At 49.0% G+C, this 20,249-nt stretch overlaps 1 protein-coding gene across 1 annotated transcript in view; it reads right to left on the bottom strand.

Moving 5' to 3' along the window:
* The window catches only part of CAMK1G (calcium/calmodulin-dependent protein kinase IG), an 8,765-nt gene extending 448 nt beyond the window's left edge, over positions 1 to 8,317 (bottom strand). The window contains exons 1-10 of the mRNA XM_010078226.1: positions 8,226 to 8,317; positions 5,743 to 5,871; positions 5,172 to 5,246; positions 4,296 to 4,434; positions 4,040 to 4,163; positions 3,403 to 3,478; positions 2,733 to 2,845; positions 1,833 to 1,911; positions 1,323 to 1,410; positions 156 to 583 (exon numbers count right to left, since the gene is read on the bottom strand). Coding sequence (XP_010076528.1) covers positions 156 to 583; positions 1,323 to 1,410; positions 1,833 to 1,911; positions 2,733 to 2,845; positions 3,403 to 3,478; positions 4,040 to 4,163; positions 4,296 to 4,434; positions 5,172 to 5,246; positions 5,743 to 5,871; positions 8,226 to 8,317 — 1,343 coding nt within the window. The remainder of the gene's footprint in view (positions 1 to 155; positions 584 to 1,322; positions 1,411 to 1,832; positions 1,912 to 2,732; positions 2,846 to 3,402; positions 3,479 to 4,039; positions 4,164 to 4,295; positions 4,435 to 5,171; positions 5,247 to 5,742; positions 5,872 to 8,225) is intronic.
* Between the last annotated feature and the right edge of the window lie 11,932 nt (positions 8,318 to 20,249).

Below are 20,249 nucleotides of genomic sequence, written 5' to 3'. Positions count from 1 at the left end.
CCGCTATCCAGCCAGTCAAAATGTTTGCTTCTGTCCTTATTCCTCTCTCCTTCCCACCTCCCCTAGGGCTGGCAACTCATGTGCCAGGCAACCATTTCCAGATCTGGTTATTCCCATCTATCTTGGAAATGATGGCTAATGACTTGGATACCTACTGGGATTTTGCAGATTTTTTCAGAAGCACCGTCTCGGAGAAGAAGGACGTCTTTGTTTTCTCGTGCCCCACGCAGGCTGGACCGCAGCCACAAGAAGTTCTGCTTGGCGGGCTGTGGTTATCGGGCAGGACCAGGCTGCTGCCCATGGGCAGTGCTCCGTTCTCCGGGCGGCTTTCCAGCTTTCCCTCTCCCATTCCCGTATCCCGCTCCAGTGCAGCAGGAGGGTTCGGACAGCCCTGCGTGGGGACCGGGGGCAGCGAGGTGTCCTTGTCTTCAGCTGGCGTTGCTGGCCGCGTGGCTGCCACGGGGGTGTTGGGTCTGGATGCCTCCGAGACGTGGATGACGGGGAGGGTGCTGCCCGCCGCTGCCTGGCCGTTCATGTGCAGCTTCCTCATGTGGTGCACGACGGCTGCAGCGTTGAAGGCTTGCTGGGGAGGAAGAGAAAAACCCCCAGTGAGCACCTGGTGATGCCAGGCTGGGGGGTGCTGTGGGGTGAAGGGACTGTCCCCCTCGGGTGACAGCTGCACAGGGTGGGCAGCGCGGTGCTGGTGAGCATCGCTTGCACAATACGCAGGAATCGGGATGTGCTCGTTCCTGGCATAAACACCATGGTTTCCATTGAGCACAAACTGCAGATGGTTTCGAAGATGACAACTGCTTCTGCACGAGGGAATCGGGGGGAACAGCTGTAAATTACCACACTGTGAGACTGGAGCTGAGTTTTGAATGCTAGGTATTTAAAATGCTATTGTGCACATGGTTCCTATGGCATCCCTTTCTCCACCTAAATTCTTCCTTGATATAAATGAAGTACTAATTTTTCTCAAAGGTAGAAAGGAGAAAAACCTGTATTAAGCTCCCCAAAAGGTCTGCTGATGGAGCACCAATTTCACTCCCTTAGTAAAAAGCAACAATCCTTTCCCCTCCCCTTTGCTTTCTTGCCGAGGGCACTACAGCGCGCTGCTTGGGGTAAATCTACCAGTATGCAGGGAACATTGGTCCAAATACACTATAAACAGTAACTGCACACAATTTTCCAGCAGCCTTTGGAGGATCTCGGCTTTCGGGCGCTTACCCACGCAGCTGAAGCTTTGCTTTGTGGCTGGATGGCAGCAACTGGCGTTTGATAGTGAAATGGCTCCAGGCTCCCACCAGCAAACGACTTACCCTCCATTTGCTCTTTGCAAAGTTTTTCTGGATCTGCGCGCTGACAGATGGGTATATGTCACGGTGAAGGGCTGTATTTCCATTAATCCTGCAGATGGAGAGAGAAGAAAATGGGCTTGTAGGCAGATGGCATTTGTAAGGCATTCCACATTCTGGAGGCAACTCGCTGCTTTGTACGTTCAATCAGCAATAATTAAACCCAAAGGAAAAACAGCAACAAAATGTAACACAAACACACACTTCAAAGCTGGGGAAGGTTCAGGACGGGATTTCGTCTTTGCCTCTGTTTATGGAGGCAAATATGCACAAATTGCATCTTTAATTATTCATCATTTTGCTTCCTCGTGCACAAAGAAGAAACACCTCGTGCTGTGCCGAGGCAGGCGGTGACGTTAATATCGGGGGCTGGGGGGACCCCCTGTTCTCAGCTACCCCCGAGCATGCGAACCAAGCCGCGGAGGCTGGGACATCCCCGTGGCCACCAGCCACCGCTGGCCCCGGTCCTCTCACCATGGGTGCCGCAGGGCTTCTTCGCAGGTGAACCTCGTGCTCGGGTTTTTCTCCAGTAAATGTCGGATGAAATCCTTGGCTGTTTGGGAGGGAGGAGAAGCAGAGAGAAAAGGTTATTTTCTCCTTGTTCCAAGAAGTGATCCTAACAGGACATGGGAAATGCTGGTGGATGAACATGGCCAAGGCCAGCCCCGAGAAGGAGGTGGTTGTACCACTCCATGACTCCAGTGAAGGGAGATGTTCGAAGGGAAGCTCTCCAGATGAAAAAAATGTTAACTGGGGATGTACCAACCTTCAGGCTTAGATTACCTGAGTTTGAGTTTAATTTTTCAGCTAAAAAATAACTCTAAAAAACATAAAGTACAAACTGAGCAGATTTAGAAGTTGCCCTAAAGAGCAGTTGCATCCCTCCCATTTTTTTTTCCTTTTATTTGCAGGGAGGATCTGTGGTGTTTGTTATGCAGCCCTAGCAAACCTCCTGCTAGTTTTGTTTGTATGCATAAAAGATTGATGTGCAGAATATGCTGCTAAGGTGCTGGCTTCAGTAAGCTCAGGTGAGCCCCACAAGCAGGTTAGCCTGGTGGAAGGGTGCTGTGGTGGCTGACACGGCTTGCTGTGTTGCTGTAAGAAAATGTGACCTGATGGGAAGAAAAGCAAAGGGGGAAAAAAAAAAAAAAAAGGGAAAAACAAGGTGGAAAAATGTGGAGTTCCTCTGCTTCCAAGGGAAAGCTAAGCCTACTTGGAGCTCACTAATTATTTGTGAAAATCAGGATTATGCTAACAGAGGTTTTGGCCAAGGATGCTGCATTACAGGCAGGGTACAAAGTACCTCCAGCACTGCTGGTGCTGGGGGCTGTGGGTGTGGGAGGGGGCACAGTGCTTCCAGCACCGGAGCTTTACCTGACTCGGAGATATCGTCCCAAAACGGAGACTCAAACTCAAAGTAGCCTTCCTTAATCTTTTCAAACAGTTTGGATTCGGTCTCTTCGTAGAAGGGTGGGTACCCGCACAGCCTGGAACAGAGCAGAAAGGCAGCGGGATGTCAGCACCGCTGGACACATCTGCACGGGCTCCTCCACAGCCTGGCCGGGCAACGCAAGGGAGTGAGTAAGAGGCGGCTGCTCCATCCATCTGTCTGTCTGTCCCTCACATCTAAGTGTGTCGGTAAAGCTGCAGAAAAGAGTTAAAAACTGAACTGCAGCAGCGACAGGACAAAGCCACAGCTGGTACATAGCTGCACGGTGTGGGAGGAAATGAAACAAAAAGTACCGAGGAAGATTGAGTGATATTTGTAGGCAACTGGAAAATAACAAAGCAGAGGATGAGGCACATAATAGAGAAAATGTGATTCCTTTCATCTCCGCTCCAGTACTTGATTCCCCACATCCCTTTCATTTCTATGGTCTAGTGAATCTGTGCAAAGGAAGAATACACCGCTGCTGTGTTCCCGCAGCAAAACGGGGGCTGGGATCACCTCTGCTTGCACTGCCACTCTGCCCAGGTGCGTGAAGCGATGGAGGGGTTGGGAAAGTCCTGGAAAATAAGTGGGATGCTGTTTGCCCTTACTCACAGGATGTAGGTGATGACTCCGATGGACCAGCAGTCCACAGCTTTGCTGTATGGCTTCTGGGCAAGGACTTCGGGGGCTGCAGAACAGCAAAAGCAAATGGAAATTCTGAATAATAATAGATTATCCAATACTGGGAGAAGCAGTAGTCTCTTGTGCACTTGGCCTCTGAGGTGCCAGTGCAGAGTCAGCCAGTAACAGCCCCATTTTCCGCTGGGATTGGTCTGTGCTTTTTGTATCTACTTTGTGTTGTTGAATAGAAAGAACCACAGACAATTTCTGCCTGCGTCCTGAGGTTCTAACCAGTGAGCTGTGCATCAAGCCCATGCAGTCTGGTGGACGTTAAGCAAAATCCCATTGTGTTCAAGTTATTTTTGTAATTTTTCAATAAATACATGACTAATGCTGAAATATCTTGCTCTTAAAATTGTCCTTTGCGCTTTTAAACATTCTGGGATTTTGCAGTCTCCAGGCTCATTTGTAACCCAGTCTTTATGTGGTCCACGCAGTGCATTTGTGAGTAGCGTGCTGTTGTTAACATAATTATGTATTTTTTTTTCCTTTTTGCTAGGCAACGCACTGTACATGCATAACCTTTATTCCAGCCAGCCCACCAGCTCATTCCTGATCCTTGGCTCACCAACGTATCCCGGGGTCCCGCAGGCGGTGGACATGATGCCGTTCTGCTCCATTTTAGACAAGCCGAAGTCCGTGATCATGATTTTGGAGTTCTCTTCGGGAGTAAGGTAGAGAAGGTTTTCAGGCTGTGAACGCAGAGTGGTTGGAGGTTGAAATGGGTGAAAAAGGGAAAGAAACAAAGTCATGGGGCAGAGCAGGTGAAGGCTGTGGTCACCCAGCTCCCCGCGGCGCGGCTGTGGCCCAGGGACAGGTCTCACCTTCAGGTCCCGGTGGACTATCCCGTTCTCGTGGAGGTACTTCACTGCTGTCAGCACCTGGTGGATCACCACGCTCGCGTCTTTCTCGGTGTAAACTCCTCGTTCCAAAATGCGGTCAAACAGCTCTCCCCCAGACACCCTGTGGAAATGGGAGTTCAGAAAGAAAAAGACTGAAAAGAAAATCAAACCGAGATAATAATGGTTTTGTGTTAGGTGAGCTAACTTTCTGGTCCTTTTACAACCCCACCTAGAGCAGAACAGTTCCTTGGCAGCAGTGTTTGTGAGGCTGAGGCTGATGGATGCTCCTGAGGGCGATTCCAGGGTGCCAGTAAGCGTTACTGGGGAACTGGGGTAAGGTTATGGTGGAGCTCCCAGCAGATCTGAGCCCAGGCATCCAGCCCCCGAGCAGGACAGCCTCCGGGCTCTGCTGCACCAGCTGATATATGTTGTTCTGTGATTGCTTCCTTGAGCTAGATTTGCAAGCCAGGAGCAGCAGCCGGGCGCTCGGCGCTGATGCCCACAGCGAGCTGCTTTCCCCACAGCTGACATGTTGCCCGTTTTCATTTCTAGAAACCCTGCCTGGCACAGCTTTAATTAGAAATGCTTCTGTCTCTGCCCTGCTAAACTGGGATGAATGAATTTGCATAAAGAGATCCTAATCTTGGTTTAGAAACATGCTGCTGAAATGAGCACGGGCCGAGACAGCAGGAGAAGGGTCCAGGTTAGCTCGAGCCATGCGGCTCTCGCCTCGGTAGCGAGGGGTTTCAGTGGCTCTTGTGTGTGCAGCTTTTGCACGTGAGGGGCTCCGGCGTGCGGGTGCTGAACTACAGCCCATCACCCTGGTCCTGCCAAAAGAACGGCTCTGCTGGTACTCACAGCTGCATGACCAGGTAGAAGTGGGTCGTGCTCTCATAAATATCTTCTAAAGTCACGATGTTTTCGTGCTTTATTCTGCAAAGATAAACGTGGGTCACAAGCAAACAAGGACGAAGCAGCTTCTCAAGTGGAAAACCCAACAGTCGTCTTGCTCTAATCCCCAGTGAGGGTCCCCTGGGCTGGTTTGTGGCTGATCTCCCTCCCCCTGCGTGGCAGAGGATCGTTCCCTGCGCACCCCCTTCGGAGCACCAGGAGGACCAGACGCTTTGTTTTTAAGCAGCTCACCGCTCTGCATCAGGTGCGTTACTTGGACAGCAAAGACATTAACTCTGGTTCTCCCTTCCCTGCCTCCTGCTCTGCTTCACCTGTTCCCTTCCCCGGTCTGGGGCAGGATGCCTGCGTTGGGGTTACAAGCCCAGCCAGGAAATGGGAGAAGAAACTTCACTAATCTATTAATTTACTGTAATATTTTTATATTCTTTAAAAAGAAATACTTCTTTATATTATTGTTACTGCAGAGCCGCGTGTCTTGGGAAAGGACATTTGTTCGACGTTTCATGACACTACTCACTTTTTCAGCACTGCTATTTCATTCTCCAAGCTGCTGTCCCTTGTGAGGGGAGACTTCTTGATGCATTTCAGAGCAAAGAGCTTGCCAGTGCTTCTTTGCTTCACTAGGAAAACTTCTGAGAAGGCACCTCTGCAAAGAGAAGAAGAAGTTGTATTTCAGTAGGTGCTGCTGCTGTGAACTGGAGGGATACTTACAGAGAGAAAGAGGAAAGAGCAACGTGGTGGTAATTTAAAGGGATGCTGATGGGAAAGCTGCAGCTACGTGTCCAGCAGCCCTGAACTTAGTACAGATGCGAGATGGTGGAGTTTTTTCTACACGTTGCATAATCTCTGTTTGTAGAGAAAAGGTTATTTTTGCAAAGCTCATCATGTAGCTGTGTGAGGTAGCGGACAAAAAAGATCCCTGCAGTGAAATTAAATCGTATTCCTCAGGACCATCCATACAGACCAACACGCTCTGTACCTGAAGTGCAAAATAACTGGAAATCCTCAGTTAATATTTTCATTCAGCAGCTAATGGGTTTTCCTTCTTGCAGAGACTGCTAATTCCTGCGTGCCCTTAGTCACAAAGTGACAATGAGTGTCATGTACGCTCCCCATAAGAGTTCAGCCCAGTGCGGAGATGAGCAGGTATTTATGAGATGCCGAAAGCTCCCAATCCTGTTAAGGGTTTGTCTCAGGCAGCTGGACACGTGGCTCGGGACAGTGACAGTGCATGCTTTGCCAGGTCAGCCCTCGATAATCCTCATCAAATGAGCAAGAGATTAACCGATGGCAATTAAATGGAACTTGCCCCTGAGTCTGCAGAGCCCCGCGGGGAGCTGGAGGGCAGAGCCAGGAGGGTGTGCGCAGCAGGAGCACCTTTGTGTTTGGGGTCCCATTGCAGCAAACCCAACAAACTAGGGCAGAAAACCTCCCATCATCCACCAGACAAAGGATCCAGCGCACCGTGCAGTTGGGTGGCTGGGCACGGAGCTGTATCCATCTGGCACACGGTGCTTCGCTCCTGTGTCCTTGTTGGCAAGTGGTGGCCGGGGATGGTGTGGGGGGAGCCAAAGGCAGTCCCTGGCCCCCTCTGCCTTCCTCCTCCTCCTCCAGCCAGCCCCTGAGGCTGCCCACACAGTGTGCAAGAGCATCAGGGCTGGGAGGAATTGGGATCTGTCAGGACTGGTGCCTAGCAAGGATGAGGGATTCCTTTAAAAAAAAAAATAATAAAAAAAGCAAAACAACAACAACAACAAAAAAAACCCCAAATGAAAAACCCTATAGATTTTTGTGAAGGCATCCCAACAGACAAATTCGAGTCTTGCTAAATTATACACCATGGTCTTCTCTCTTCTAGCCCAGAAAGCAGTTGGTGGTGGGACCCTTTCCTCATTTCACGTTTTTCTCCTTTTATCCACGTGAACTCCGAAGCTGTTTTGTGGAAATGCCTTTCACGTTCCCAAGGGCTCTCAGGGAATAGGCAGGGACGTCCTCACTGAGGTCCCTCATCCGACAGTCGTGGATGCTGGGGAAGGTGACAGTAAGCTTCCAGGTAGTTTTAGGTCCCAGATCTTCATTTACCTTCCCCAGCTAGCTGGAGTGGTGTATGTGGAAAAAAAAAAAATCCCAATTTCTAACGCTAGATTTTCCTATTAGTGTAATAGTAGGAAATGAACAACCTCCAAATCAGATGCCGTGGCATCTGTTCCGTATATCTGTCCCAAACAGTTTATAATAATTATGCCCCTTATTAAAAAATGATGAATCAACAAGTGAGCTAGGAGAGAACAAGGCTTTTTCTAACCTCATTCCTGTAGAGAAAGCTGCTGGATAATTTAACTCATTTCTGAGGCTGACCAAAACCATGATAATTTAAAATGTCACCAAGCTCTGGAGTAGCTGTTTTTTAGGAGCTTTGCCGTGGGTTCTAAAGTCACAGAAAATGTGGCCGTGACAGAACTCACTGGTGGAATTAATTCAATTCCTCCTCCACCACCTTGCAAATGTTTTCTCGTCTCATTCGCATGAATAGGCAAATGAAGCTGTTAACTCACAGACAAGTATTGTACAACTCGAACATCCTCGTTCTTGTTTCATCCCTCAACTGAGTCAGGGTTTATGCGCTAAATATACGGCTTATTATTGTAATGCCTCTCCCAGAGCCAGCCCTTGCCCTTGCCTGACCTTGCAGCAGCGGCAGACCAGTGTGCTCGGCAGGAAAAGAGCAAAAACCGAACGAAGCGGCTGCACAGGCTTAGAGGGACAGGAGGGAAGGGCAGAGAGGACCCGGAGATGCACTGGGGGGAAGGAACTGCTGCGGTGCCGCTTGGCAAGCGAGAGCCGTGAGTCAGAGCCCAGCAGTGATGGGGTGCCCACCCCTCGCCCCGAGATCCTCGCCTGACTCAGAGGAGATGTTTTATGGTGCCTTTGGGCAATGCCAGGGGGGAGTCGCTGCCCCGGGGGAGGATGCTGGTGTCTGGAGGGCAGCGGGGTACTTACGATCCCAGGGCCTCCATGAAGATGAACGTCTTTCGGATGTTGCTCGTCTGTTTCTTCCAGGAGCTGCTGTCATCCTCTTCCTTGCGACCCATCTCCTCCAGAGTGGAAGCAGGGAACTCTGAGAGGAGGAGGAGGAGGAGAAGGGTGAGCGATGTGGTGAACGGGAATGCCCGGGAGCTGGCTGGAGGCGGGATGCTGAAGGGGCTTTGCTTGGCCAGCGGAGTTGGCCTTTTCCAGTAGGTGAGATTTTGCGCTGCTTTTGCTCCTCCCAGCTGTTGGTGCTGGCCACATCCCTGCCATTATGTCCCCCTCCAGCCATCAGCCCAGCGTAACGCCAGATCAGCTGGTCAGGAGCTGGTGACCAGATGGAAACGCTCCCTTGTCAGTGTACTCATGTAGTGTACGTTGGCAATTAAAAATGTTTATATTCCGCTTCACATTTAGTGGTTAAAAAGCCCTGCTGAATGGTTGCTAATTTTAACTGGAGCATCCATGACTTAATGGATTAAAAGTTAGGCACAACTGGTGATGGATTATAGCTGAGCTGCTTTATCGCTCAAATAATGAATAGTTTAAAGACCTCACGACTGCAGGGAGGGGAATTGATATCAAACATTTTGTTGATCTGTCTCATGCAGTTTGTGCTGCTGTCATCTTTAATTTTTTGTTAACTGACAGCTTGCTTTTGCTCTGAGTCATAACCTTCCCGTTGCCTTTTTCTCGCAGGGTGGCGATGCCGCGGTGCAGGCGGGTGGGAGGCTGCTGACGGGGTGAAGGGGTGCCCAGCTCGGATGTCCCACCCTGATGGCTCGTCTCTGTGCTGCGGACGTGGAGCCAGTGGTCCCTGCCGTGGGGCTCCCGGCTGCTCCGTGCATCTCCAGCACACACTGCCGGTCACAGACAGCTTGACCTTGGCCAGGTCCCAGTCCCCCAGCTCCCCCCCAGCGCTAAGCTCTTTAGAACCCAGGCTGGGCAGCAGGGCTGTAATGCAGAGAGGAGCGCTGTCAGCATCAGGACAGCTCACCGGAGCGCTGGGAGAGCTTCTGGGAGCTGGGAAATGTTATACAAATATCTAAGCGCTCTTAATGAGATCAGGTCTGACATTACAGAACTGGAAGTACACTGGAAGGTGAAAAAGAAGCCCTGAGACTTGAGAAAAAAATAAAATAAAAGAGTGACTTGGCCACACTATCTGGATACAGAAGAAATGGGCTGAAAATATCCCCAGGCAGCGGGGGCTTGGGTACCGACAGCTGCGCCCTGGGCACGTGGAGCATCACGCTTCTCGAGAGCCGCAACGGCTGCCCCAGGGCTTGGGAGACACCGCCCCACCTTCGTAAGGAGCCTTCGTAAGGCAAAACACAACCTTTTGTGTAAATAAAAAAAAAAAAAAAGTGTTCGGAGAAGGCAGAAGTATTAAAACAGAGAAAAAGCTCAAGGATCTTGTTTTGTGACAGGCAGTTTAGATATTGAATTCCTCCTGAACCCAGTTTAGCTCCTTAATTAGCACAGTTTCAGGGGTTTGAGCTCCTTGACACAATTTTTTAAAGGTTAATTTAACATTATTGAAAACAAAATTGACTCAACTGTAAACAGTTGAAGGCTTCAGTCCATAAAATCACCAAAGGCCATTCTGCACTTGACCTTTATTTACCTTGTGGGTTCTGATGCACGTGTAACTCCTAAAAATACAACTCCTTATACAAACTTAACAGCATCTCTTGCTGCTTGGAGTCAGCGAAAATCAAAAGTTATTCCCAAAAAAGGCTGATCAATTAGTAGACACCTTTCTGCCAACATTTTGAGCCCCAAAATGAAGTTTTCATTTGCAGCTATTTACCCATCCCAAATCCCTACAGCTCTGGAACATCACTGAAAGAATTCTCAGCAGAGACGTCCAGCGGCTGGTGGCAGGTGAGTTTTGTCATTTACCCACTTTAACCAAATATCAGATGCTTGATGCCAGTGTGGTGTTGAGTGATGGGTAAAATTCAGGCAACCTCTCGGGTTCCTTCCCAGGGTATTGTCAAACAAAGAATATGAAGTGAAAAAAAAAAGGAAAAAGTAGATCAGCCTGGCCTTGGGGACAAACAGTATTTTTGTCCCTGTTCCTGCACAGCCCAGTTGCAGCAGCTCTCTGGGGCAGCTGGACCTGGGGAGGCTGGATCCCACTGCAGGCACTGGGCAGAGGTGACTGTCCCCCCGCAGCAGGAGGTGACAGTGGAGCCACGCACAGTCGCTGCCGTGAATTTGTCCCGTTTGGTCACACATATCAGATTTCCCCAGTGTTTGCCCATTTAAGCTCCATTCCCTTAGTGTTCTCACGTTTCATCCCTTACAAATTCGACGAGTTCCTTTTAAAAATGGATTTTCCTTCCAAAGGAAGGTAGTATGGTGTTTTCTTTAGTCCCCTGTGAATCATCTGTTCGTCTTCTCGTTCTCCTTCTGCCGCTCTGCGCGCGGCGTGTGGCGTCGCCGGTTGTTGGGGGAAAGGCGGGATGAGCACCTCTGCCTCCCTCCGCCTGTGTTTGGTTCCCTGCTTTCTCACCTGCTCTGTGCCGTCGCCAACCAGTGGTTTCCTGCCTCCCCTCGCCGTTCTGTGGGGACGGGAGTGAGGGCTGCTATTCCGAGAGCAAAACAATGACACGTTGGAATTGCCTGGATGTGCTGGGGTGAGGAGTGCTGGCCCACCTTCCTCCTTCCTCACGTTGCATCACATCACTCTCGGTACTTTTTCCTCTTTTGGTACACAGGAAAATATTTTCAAAGGGGCTCAGTGCAGGACGCAGAGACCTCTCGGTGACTTTCCTGGCGCAGGCTCAGGGATCTCCTCTGTACTTTGTCTTTCCCTCCGGTTAAGCCCCTTGTTGCACCTCGCAGCAGTTGGCGAGAACGCAATGTTTGGTATGGCTGTTGTCTGGTTTTTGCTATTTATTCAGGCTCTGGTCCAAGAATGTCCTGACCTTTCTGGGTGCTAGCGCACAACGTGTGGGTAAATGGGGTTTGGTGTATCTGCTGGCTTAGCAGAAGCTTTACTTTCCACGGGAACAGAAAAAAGTCACAACACAAGTTGGGCAAGCAGACGTGGTGCTGGGGCTGGCGGGTTTTCTGCCGTATGATGTGTGTGTCTGGGCGCTTCCATCACGCTCCTGACACACTTTGTCAGATCCATCCTGACGCCCCGTTCGCCTCTGCATCATCCCCTGGGGGGTGGGCGCGTTTTCCAGCCCCAGCAGTGGGATGCACAGAGACAGGACGGGATAGAGCGCACCCACCATGCACTGGACAAACGCGTTATTTACACCCCTGCTCTGGAGGGGGGGCAGCGTTTGCCCTTTACCTTTGGGCAGGACAACAGCAGTGTGTGAAGATAGCATAATAAAGTGGAAAATGCCCATTAATTGACGTAGGTAAAGACCTTTGGAGATTAAAATAAAGTACATAATGTGGTTTTAATTTGTTTAGCCTCCCTCTCCCCCACCAATAACAAATGAAGCAACATGCAGGACTTCCATCTGACGGTTATGTGCGGAAAGTAGCGACTAGTTTCAATATTAATGTCTGACCTTTGGGCTCTTCCTCAGACTAAGTCAATAAATGTGAGTGCTGCTGTGCTCTGTCTGCTCCAGCAAATGGCACATCATCGCTTAGAACATAATGAGTGTTAGTGTGACCTTGCTTAAATATTTCCTGAAGAAATTTGTTCTGCTTTCTTATCTCCCAGTAACAAATCCATCTGCAGACAGACACTCTGCTTCTGAATGGATATACTGCATTAGCAGAATTATTGTGAGACATGATTAATAGTCTTGTGACAAAGTTGCATGTGGAGGGGGAAGATCCATGCTGCTTTAGTGATTTTGTCGTTAGAATTAGAAATAACTTTACAGGGAAAAAAAAAAAAGGAGAATACAAAGTCAAAGGGCTTTGCTTTTAAAAAATACACCACAACAAGCAATCTGCATGTGAATGAATTAATTGCCAGGCCAGCCTCTGTGTTCAGGGACAAAAGAACAAGAAATTGAAAACATGAGCTCGCCATTAAAAACAAATCCCCATTAAACATCTTGCATTCATCCCACTGCTCCACCGATTCAAAAGCAGTGCCTTAACTTAGTAGTCCTTGATCAACACTCGCAAAATCACATTTTTTGTTATAAATATTTCAGATTCCTTAAAATACTTTAGAAGTAAAATGTCAGAAGGCAGCTTTCTATGAAATTGCTAAATATAACACGAGTGCTGTAGGATCCTGGGCTGACAGTCTGCACAGAGATGTCCTCTGGTATTTTCCTGGTACCAAATAAAATTCATTTAAAAAAAAAAATAACAAACAGGTTAGCCAGAATCCCACCTGCTTCACTGCCCAGAACAGCCTGGAAAAGCAAATGGCTATTAAGAAAATAATATTTTGCTCACCCAAGTCAGCAGAGAGCAACTCCTGCTGGCTGCTGCTCCGGCTCGGCTCCGGCGGTCTGGGGGGATTAGAGCCCGCGCGGGGAGGAGGAGATGGTAACCAGGCAGCGCTGCACGGGAGGCGATGCCACGGGCACGAGCTGCCTGTGGGTGTGCGGGTGCGTGCACGCTGCTGTCGGTAACGGCAGCGGGACCTGGCAGCGGGCGCGGGAACCCCGGCGCTTGGCGGGCAGGATGGATCCAGCTGCTCTGGAGCTGGGGGAAAGGGTGCCTGTGGGCAGCTGCGGCCGCTCCTCGCTAGTGCCCGGTGGGGTGTTGAAGTATTCCTGGGTGGAATGCTAATATAATTTGCCTTAATCAAATAAATGACTCCTTGGTACTATGAAATTCCCCATTTTCTTCTGTATGATGCTGGGAGCGGCACGGTGTGGAGCAGGGCTGGGCTGGGGTTTCCCGATGGGATGCTCCAGCACCCCAGCCCTCTCCTCTCCAGCCCTGGGAGGGTGATGCTCTCCACCATTGTCAGATGGGATAAAATCACAGAAAAAAATAATTGCAGTAGAGATGAATTTCCATCATCAGAGTTTTGGACTATTTTAAGCCGTGCAATGGCTCTGTTTTGACTTTCAAAAGCTCTGTGTGTGTGCCTTCCTAAGCAGCACAGCACACACCAATATAGGAAATATTAATAATTCTTTGAATCTTTTCTATAGTGTAGGATTTTTAGAGATGGCAATAACAACTTTACTGACTGCACTGTCAGTTGATTTACACTGCCATCTAGAATAACACATGGAAAAGGTACATATCATTGGGAAATGGAGTTTTATATCAGGAATAAATCAACTCCGAGGCAATACTAGAAAATCACATTATTTTTTATAATTTTTTTTTCTTCAGTAGCTTAGTTCCAAGGCGAAGGCTGTTTGGTATCCTTCGTTGCTTTGTTGTCCGGACTCCACCACTGTGAACTCCACAGTGTCAGGGATTCTGGTCAGAATTTCCAGATGTGGTTTTGAATGCTGAGGTTTTCTTCAGTGCTAGGTTTGGGTGGAATTTGCATGGAGTGAGGGGGGCCACTGCTGGCATCCTGGGTGAAGCACCACGATCAGAGGAACATGAGATCATTTAGGAGGGTATATATACAGTATACATATAGATATATATCCTATATACACGGACGTGCATGTCAGTCCCTCTGGTCCCGCTGCAGCACAGACATCTCCACTTGGAGCCCAGGGTTGGTTATGGGGTGATTAAGGGGAAATGAAATTAAAAATGACACGATTCACAATAATGTGGTTGCTTTGGGAGAAGTTTAAGACGGAGATAATGAGAACAAAAGGGAAGCGTTACTGCGCTCCAGTCCTTGGGGTTTGTGCGGTTATTGGTGGTGCTGAAGAGGAGATGGCTGTGATGAACTGGAGTGGGTGTCCACGCCTTGCCCTGCTCTTCAGCACTTGCTGTAAACCTGTTCTAAATCTTGCAGCAAGAGCACGACTGCGGCAGGGCGATGCTAGGGCCAGGCAATGGTTAGAAGTAGGAGGAAACTTGCTTAAAAAGATGGAAAGTGGAGCAGGAGAGCTGCACCGTTCCCCACAGCATCAGTGTTCAGTTTGTCCTTCAGAAACACACCGAGAAAAACACCAACAGGCAGCGGGAGCGAGAGGGAAAGCTCCGTGTGTGCTTTGCTGTGGAAGATGGGTTGAGGAGGTGGCTCTCGACCTTGCCCGCGGGAGTCAGGGACAGCAGGCAATTCCGTTCGGGGGCTTTGCTGAGCTCTCAGTGGGCTCGAGCTAAAATAGCCGTTATTAGCCAAAGCTGCTCAGAGCAGGCAGCAGTCTCGTTTTGAACAGCATGAATCAGAAGTGAGGAGGTGTGATGGAAAGCAGCAGCACAACGTGCAAATCGCAGCAGCCCCTTTGCAGAGGTGTTTGAAAGGTGCCGTCAGCCCCCATGCCACGAGGGGGGCAGGTAACAACACACAAAGGAGATTTTTCAATAAAATCCCATCTGGTCTCTGATCCTGGGTGCTGCTCATCAGGTGATGCCACAGACCTTTACCTTGGAAATTAATAAAATGGTGAAACTTAGCTTAGGCATCCTCTGGTGATAAGGGACCTGGATCACTTCTGTGTGTTTTCACAAAGAAATGAGAAAATAAAATATCTCCTGAATATTGTCAGTGAGAGGGCGAACAGGGCAGCAGGGCCCTTTGTGCAGGAGGTGCGTGCACAAGGGGGTTTGAGCAGAGAAATTCTGAGGCGTGCCACCCTGAATGCAAACACAAATTCAGAAAGCAAAGGCCATGAACCAGCGTTGGTGATCTCAGGGTTTTCTAGGAGCTTGGCTCCTGGGCTGTCAGTCCTTGTGCCTGGCCTGACCAAGTGCCATTGCCCAGGGCTGGGACAGCCTCGGCGCTGCCTGTGCTGGGCTGCAGCATCCCCGGAGCTCCGGGCTGGTGCCAGCAGAGAGCACTGCAGCACAGCCGATGGCACCAGCGCGGGCTCCGGAGCAAAAATACATCGATAAGGACTTTTACAAGCAATGCATCCTGAGCGGGTCGGGGGGGGAAGGTGTTATTCTAGATGAGCTCCTTGAAGCAGCCTGCAATTCAGTGATGTATGCCTCTCAAGCGGAATCTGCAAGCGTTGTTTGCTTTCCTGGGTTGCCTTAAAACACAGCCACTGGCTGTAAAGCAAGGAGATTCCTTCATTTATAGCGTGATCGGGAATGAGTTGATGTGGAACTAGGTGCTGCTGCTATGAATCTATGTTGTCAGAAACAGCTGCTCTTTTCTACAGGTTTTATTTTTATAAATGAAGGGGTAACTGAGTTATCCGATGAACTTAGCTGCAGGTTTTGCACATTACCTGGTAACGATGGTCCTGGGAGCTGAATGGGAACCATTCATCTGAACATGGTAGAGGATCATGCAATTAGCTCCTGGTAGGCATGCTCTGCTAATTAAGCTGTTCAGTGGTACATTTACTGTACAGTCTGTATTGCACAGCGACAGCCCACGGGAGGTACATGTGACTGTGCACTTGGCCATCCTGCTTGTCGGCTCTCAGCCTCGCGTTCCCGGTCTGCACAGTTCCTGCCTTACAGTGCATTTCCCCTGTCAATAGCTCATACTCAGAGCTGGCTAACGGGAAGTAGCAGCCAATTAGGAACCTAAAAGGGCCTTTCATTAGCTTTTTGAAAAATTAAGTACTAATTATGGAGGTTTGAATAGATGTTTACTCCAGGGGTTAATTATGCATCCATAAAAAGCAAAAAAATTAATTTTGTGCATCTGGGGAGGGAGAGGTTCCTGGTGGCTGGTGACGCAAGTGAAGCCTTGAGAAGTTCAGCCTTTTCCAAGTGATCACCCCGGGAAGTTCGGCCCGTGCAGGGCTGGGGAGCGGGGCTGCAGTGGAGAGGGGGCTCTGGCCTCGGTGGTGCGCCTGGCAGCATCCTCTGAAAGCCATCAGTGACGTGCCTGACCTAAACGGGAAAGTGGCAGGACACCTCCCTGCTGCTAAAGGGAGAAGGTTAAATCCATCAGTCGTTACAGAGAGAAAAGATTCATAGGAGCAATAAAATTTAGAATTTCTGGAGCAATTGTTTTTATGCTAGGTGATGGCTGCTAGAAACCAAAACTCCATCTCATCCCGGGGAGATGGAGCAAGCGCTCGGTGAGGCAGAGCCGCGGGACACGAGGGGTAGTTTCTGCAGGAGCAGGAGTGTTTGTTTTGCTTTGTGAGTGATGACAAGTGAGCAAACAAGAGCTGAATTTCACATCTGCTCCAAAGACTTCTCTTACTCTCTCAAAGTAGCCAAAACATATCAGGAGCTGGTAAGACAACATGCCGGATGGATTTATGCTTTTTTTTTTCATCAGCTTGCTGAAAAGTGGAAACTAAATGACAAAACATTTCATGAGCAGTCACAGAGTCCATCTCTCAGCATGTGGGAGTCCTGATAAGAGTTGTCTGTGCCTGAAATTAGAAACTGCACTTTACTACCCTCGACCGGGGCTCTATAATGTTTCCTCACATTTCCCACAAGAACTGTCTGACCGTCGGCACTTGGAAGCGTTGACTTTGCTGCACATGAGATGACCAGGGACACGGTTTGGTATAAATTCCCCAGGTGGTTACTCATAACGGGCCATTACCTGGTTTGGTGATGTTCAGAGAAATTTTTACCTGCCTGGCTCCTGCTGGATGTAATTATTCAGAATATCTGTTTTCTGACCATTTGAGAAGAGCTGTGGGATGGCTGCTGGCAGCTAACATGCCTGCTATGACACAGGGAATACATCCAAAGCTATTTAAATAATCTTTTCTCTGTTCTGGTTAAATAGATGGCAGTTATCCTTACGGGTAAATAGACTACCTTCCCGGTACTCTGTCATCTTTCGACACACCGTGCAGTTCGTTACAGCAGCACTAAATCAAAACCACTTCTTGTCAGAAGGAACTTTCCCACCTCCTTCCTATAAAATTTGACAGTCTACACGCAGATAATGGCTTTCCTGCGCAGGTGACCTGCCGGTCCGGCTCAGCCTCACTGTCTAACTGGGTAATTGAGATGGTGACAGAGTCTCTTCTCTTTTTTTTTTTTTTTTCCTTTCCCTAGAAGCAGAAGCTTTCTAAGCACATTAGAGAATAAGGCTCGAATAGCTGAGTAAAGAAAGGGATAAATTACTCAAATATGTGCTGAATGTCCCTGGGATTTTTGCACGCTGGGAAGGAAAACCTCAGAAGGTGGCGAGGGAACAGAGCCGACGTGCCCGAGGAGCCACCAGCCAAGCACAGCCCCTGTTCACAGCCTTTGAGTGAGTGACATCAAGTTTGATTTAGGGTACAGTGATGAACATAGACCCTAAAGTCAGAGTGGTGCAGGTGTGTTCCTTAGCCCATCCCTTTGGCATGGATTTTTGATATAAAACCAGAATTACGACAACGCTTAAAACCGGCGTGAAAAGTGCTAGAGCTCCTAACATCTGAGATTTGTATTGATGGGCTTTGTACCCACCTCCCTCCTCATAAAGCTGCACGTCAGCTTGGACATGCCAGAGAAGAGACAACCTGCCTTCCTCCTGATTTATTACCACAGTCATCTGGTGCCATTTGATTCCTCCCAGTATGAAACCATTCATTATTTATATGGCGAAGAACTAGAAATAGCTGTCAGGTGGCCGTTTTCAGGTTGGCATCGGCAGAGAAGAACGCAGGGTATTCTGAGCATCCCTACCAGTGTGCAGGATGTAAAAGAGAAACTGCCCCGAGGCTGCCTTTGAAGGAGCAAAATAAGGAATGAAATGTTATTTCTGCTCGGGACTCCTGGCTGTCAGGTTCTCCTGCCTTGAAGCAGCTAGTTTGGTTTTTGCTTGGTAAATAGGTTTCTTGGCTGTGATCTTTATTCTTAGCTTAAAGTTTCATTTCAAGCTTCTGGTTTCTAATAATCCCGCAGCTCAAATTGCAACAGGCTGTAAGCATCTCTTACAGGGATATGGGGGGAAATCCCAGAAGGGTTTCAGCATGTGACAGCAATGGCCACCAGAGCCACCACCACCCACGCGGAGAGTAGATTTAATACGAAAGGTGGAGCTTTGGGAAGAGAAAGGCCTCTGTAGATGGACACGCTGACTTGAAATCATTCTCATGTGGTGTTTCACTGAATTAAAATGTTAATATTTTATTAATAGAGAAACAGATGAACAGCAAAGACCAGTCTACCAGATACTTCCTAGCAAAGCATTTTGTCATTATTTTCTATTGCTTTCCTACTCTGGTTAACAAAATATATCCAATGGCATACGATGTATTGGTGCAGCTCACTGCCAGCACAAGGAGCCAACCCGTGAGTATCCGGGAGGAGGTGGATGCCAGCTCCTCGGGGGACGGGAGGGACACTTGCCAACAGGAAGATGGTTTCCAGAACCTACTGATGAATTTGCAGAGATATCCCAAAATGGTATGTCCAGGCATCTCACGAGCATGAAAACAATTTAATCATCGTGGTTTTACTTTGTGCACTTGCTCAGCACAGTCCACTTCAGACTGGATTCACTGAACCCAAATGAACAGTTTCCCCAGCCCTGGGTGCACCACTCACAGGTGGGACGTGGTTTTTACCAGCGTTTCGGTCCTGGGAGCTGCTGCGCTTGACCCTGCTGTAGGCAGGATGACAAGTTCGTTTTAGATGACCTTTAATTGCTGCCCTTTCCCCTTCCTTGTCCGTGCTGCTTGCCGTGTGGCCGGTTGGGCGCAGGCTGGGCTGGCACCGCGCTGGGATCACACACGTCCCTCTGCGCTGCACGTTCTGCCAGTGAAATCCTGTTGATCAGCAATAGTTCATTTGAACATTATTAATCTTTGACACTCGATATTTGTTTGCTTTCCTCCCCGTGCTGCAGAAGCTTCTGCTCGCTTCTCTCCCTTAGGAAAAAGAAATTAAAAAACTTTTTGTGCAAGAGACAGAAGAGAAAATCAGCCCCTTTTCCTGAGGCCACAGAATTTCTCAGATATCCATTTCAAGGTGTTTATTACAGCCTTTCATCCCTTCCCCTGACTGTTGAGACTAAATTCTCTGCCTGGCAACAGATGGGATGCCAATTTATTTTTAGCAGTTTGTTTGCTTTGATTGAACCCTTACATGCTATCCTGCTTTTAAGCCCTTGAATTACCTTGGGGGCTCCCAAGCCAGGCTGAACCTCTCTGCACGAGGAAATTCAGGAGAGAAACTACTTGTGACAAGGAACTATCCCAGCTGCACAAACCCGATGCTTTACTCTGCATCTCGGGGACCTGGAGTATGTCACAGCTATTAGCTGGCAGGCTGAGCAGCAAGTTATTCATTTTACTGTACAGAAAGGAAACCAGCAGAGATTAATGCCTCCTCCGTAAGGGCTGGATGAGCGCGGAAGGTCGCCGTCAGTCTTACTTCTCCGTGAATCTGACCAAAGACACACAAATGGGTCAGGTGGCCTTAAGCCAGGCACGTCACCCCTGTTTGCACGATCCTGTGCACACAAGTTTTTTTCTGGGGAAGCGACAGTTATATACGACCCTCCTCATTTCTTTTGTCTGAGCCAGGAGAGCTGCAGACACTGAGAACTTCCTTGCAGTTTAGAAGGAGAATAAAGATAAATTTATCCTTCCTCTGTGCTCTTCAGACTCGTGAACCCTCCGCTGCCATGATTGGTATGAGACATTAGGTGTGCTGGCAGCGGACTGGCCTGTTGGCCTCGCTAATCTAATAAACCCTCCGGATTAAAAATGTTCTGGTGGCTGGCTGGAGCCCAGCCATGGATCCATCCCAGCACCCACGTGCGATCCCTGCGGAGGTGGAGAGAGGCGATGGGATGGTGGGACAAAGCTGCTGGAGCACAGGGGTGCAGACAAAGGATTTTTTGCACCAAAATGACAACATCCCGCTGTGCCGCAGTCTGTTGTATATTAGGAAGGGGTTATTGCTGCTAAACCTGTTCACATATAAATAAAATAATATTGTCCTCTGCCTTGTGAATTTGTGAAAAGCTAAAGCAGAGCGAGGAACGAGGCAAACCACTGGGAACGAGCTCTGCTGGGGTAGGGTGAAATCCAGCTCCTCCAC

The sequence above is a fragment of the Pterocles gutturalis genome, unplaced genomic scaffold (genome assembly GCF_000699245.1).
Source record: "Pterocles gutturalis isolate BGI_N339 unplaced genomic scaffold, ASM69924v1 scaffold38068, whole genome shotgun sequence".
Taxonomy (NCBI): domain Eukaryota; kingdom Metazoa; phylum Chordata; class Aves; order Pterocliformes; family Pteroclidae; genus Pterocles; species Pterocles gutturalis.
The sequence above is the reverse complement of the archived record's forward strand: the minus strand, read 5'-3'. Positions and strand labels throughout refer to the sequence as shown.